This window comes from Aplysia californica, unplaced genomic scaffold (assembly GCF_000002075.1).
Source record: "Aplysia californica isolate F4 #8 unplaced genomic scaffold, AplCal3.0 scaffold00198, whole genome shotgun sequence".
Lineage (NCBI taxonomy): Eukaryota > Metazoa > Mollusca > Gastropoda > Aplysiida > Aplysiidae > Aplysia > Aplysia californica.
The window spans coordinates 729,256-732,506 of record NW_004797468.1 but is presented as its reverse complement, the minus strand read 5'-3'; the positions used below and the strand labels follow the sequence as shown (position 1 = coordinate 732,506).

The 3,251-nt window shown below is 39.5% G+C and overlaps 1 protein-coding gene across 1 annotated transcript; it reads left to right on the top strand.

The window, feature by feature from the left end:
* Nucleotides 1-3,232, top strand: LOC118477733. The gene has a single exon (XM_035969936.1). It carries the CDS (start codon nt 5-7, stop codon nt 1,538-1,540), a length of 1,536 nt encoding a protein of 511 aa, XP_035825829.1. The 5' UTR covers nt 1-4; the 3' UTR covers nt 1,541-3,232.
* Nucleotides 3,233-3,251: the final 19 nt, after the last annotated feature.

The window sequence follows — 3,251 nt, the reverse complement described above, 5'->3', positions numbered from 1 at the left end:
CAGTATGCATACTTTTGGAGAACACATGGATCATCTCCGGTCTTTATGTCGCTTTTGTGGCAGCAAGATGTCGGCAAAATCTGCCAAGCCTAAGGACTGTAGCACTTACAGGGACTCTATCTGGACAGTTTACGCCGTTAACATTCAGGATGACGTCCCCAGCCAGCATCCAAGCAAGATGTGTCAGAGGTGTTACAGGACAATGCTCGGTTATTTGAAAAAAGATGTCAATGATGGCATGCCTGCAAAGAGAGCTAGAGAAATCTCTTGGGAGCCCTACAACAGTGAGTGTAACCAATGTAGTACATGTAGAATGTCTCAGAAAAAAGGGATAGGGGGTCGCAGAAAGAAACCAGATTTTTCACACAATGAAACATTTTTATTTTACAACTTAAGCCAGGATAATATATTTAGTTCTCTTTATGATAACAGCACTGTCAGCTTTTTACCCAAGATGAACAAACAAGAAAAATGTCATTTTAGTCTGCAGAGCATGCCATCATCTCATAAAGAGAAGTTTGAATGTAGATTATGTTCGTCCTTTTTGACACACCATGTTGTCAAAACTAAGTGTAATCACTATTTTTGTGCTGTGTGTCTTTCGACTATTTTTAAAATGTCTGTTTCAAATTCAGTGCCATGTCCTACCTGTGGTATGAAAAATAATTTTTCAGAAATTGAATCTGCCGAGTCTGTTTTGATTGAACAGCTCCGTAATTTAAGAATGATGTGCAATCTGTGTCTACATTCGGTAACATATAAAGAGTACGTATCCCATTCTTGCTGTCTAGGGGAGTCTGCTTCCTCCTCCCAAGTTAATTCTAATATAATATCAGAGTCAGATGACTCTTCTTTTCTTTCAAGTTCAACAGCTCCTGATTGTGATTTTCTGTTAACTAGTACCTCTGTGAAGAAGTCATATGTGGACGCACGTATTTCTCCTTTCAAGGTCAGTCCATCTGCTTCGGTCGAATCTGTAGTATCACCATTATATGTAGACGCAAGTACATCACCATCATATGTAGACGCAAGTACATCACCCTTATATGTAGACGCAAGTACATCACCCTTATATGTAGACGCAAGTACATCACCCTTATATGTAGACGCAAGTACATCACCAATATATGTAGACGCAAGTACATCACCATCATATGTAGACGCAAGTACATCACCCTTATATGTAGACGCAAGTACATCACCCTTATATGTAGACGCAAGTACATCACCCTTATATGTAGACGCAAGTACATCACCCTTATATGTAGACGCAAGTACATCACCCTTAAAAAGCGACGCATCAGTTTTGCTTGAATCTATGACAGAACGTAATTTACTGAAGAAATCTTTACTTGAACCACTAAACAGTAGTGAGCAGGCCATTTACACACGTCTTACAAAGCGTAAAATTAATACAGAGGATAGTGATATGTTAGTTTGCCGGACAAGAGGACAACCGTTGTGCTTCACACGCTTTGTAAAGCCTCGCAGAAAATCACCACCTGCTACACCGCAAAGATCAAATAAATTAGCAAAATAGAAGTAGGACCTTACTTTCAGAGGATAAAGATTCAGGTGAAATACAACACATGACAGGAGACAGTAGGTCATAGAGTAGCAAACTTGTCAAGTGTCTGTGGTACTTCTTTCAAAACACACACACAAATCTTCCATGGACTCAGTACAGAACAGTAGAAAACATTCTCAAAGAGAAATTAACGTTCCGGTCGGAACACAAAGAGAGGTGTCAACTTAATAAGTATTTGGATAGTTCCTTTCAAATTACTAAAGTTGATTTATTCAAAGTGGTCGAAGATTCAAATGTGAAAGTACCCAGCTCATTAGTCACTATTTGTAGTTTATCATCTCTATTCTATAAACTTTGGTTGGCTGCAAGGAACAGGGCCGACTGACATTATGATGGCTACCTTTCAAGTGAGGAAATTTGGATAAAACTGGGTGGGGGGGTCATGGTGGGGGCTCGTTTAACAATGTCATTACAGGTGTTGAATCTTGAGAATCCAAACTCAAAGCTTAACAGTTTACTCTTTGGTATGTTTGAAGAAAAAGACTACCGGGAAAACATTGAAATTGCTTTTGATGCTTCCTTTCGTGATCAGATTGATTCATTACAGCATATCATCTGGGATGGCAAGGAAGTTTAGATTTTTGTTTTTGGAGACTATGATTTTCTGGCTAAACTGTGCGGGAAATCTGGGGCAAAGGGAAAGTTTCCATGTTTGTGGTGCCTTCATCAGTCTGGTCAGTTGTCATGTGGAGGAGCACCAATGGTTAGAGAAAGTGATGAGAGAATATTAACTTCGTTACTTAGGGATTTCTCAGCTGACCAAAAAGAGGGATCTTGTCAAACAAATGCCATTTCACAATGTAGTCAACGAACCCATAACAAACATTCTATTATCTAAAGTGTGTGGATCCTATCTCCATAATATTGCTAGGTACAGTTAAAAAGCAACATGAGATTATCGGATCAGGGTGCCGTGATTTGGATATGAAGGATTTAGCCAGAAATAAGGAAACTATTTGCCGCCAGTTCAGAATATTTCAGGCCTTCCACAGGAAATCATTCTTTGGGAACCATTGCCATAATTATCTAAAACGTAATTTGTATCCGCCTTAATGAGTAAAGAATGTGATGAGAGTGTCTTCTCAATATACAGACAACGATGCTATCTCGATGAAAGCTACTTCTATTTGTCATACTTTTTGTAACTTATTTTCTCTATTTTCTAACGTACACATGCATCTGTGTCTAATGGGTTTGTGGTGAGCGAGGATGTCATTGAAAAAAGCGAGCAAGTCAGTTAAAAGTTATAATATATGCAGTTCTTCAAAGAGGCGTTTTGTTAAGCCCCACTCACGCCTAAAATGCACACTTGGTTAACCGGCTGAGTGTCATGTTGCACATGGATGTCAAAACACAGATTTGGAATGGCGAGACGGGAACAGGGGAGGGGGGGGGTGTAAGTCTCTTCATGCTACAATGAATTTGCTGAAGAGAAGAACATTAGCAATTAAACCAGACAGCAGACGACTTGCTCTTCTGATGAAAGAGCAACACATTCTGCCCTTCCCGATGTTTCCATAGATCTACTGTATGTCCTGCAAACAAAAATAAGAAATAGGATTGGCTATTCCCCAATTTCAACCTAGCTATGCTACACCTGAGTCTGCTGGGTGACACTTCTTTATTTACAGTTCTCCTATACCAATGTAGTATCAAGAGCGCG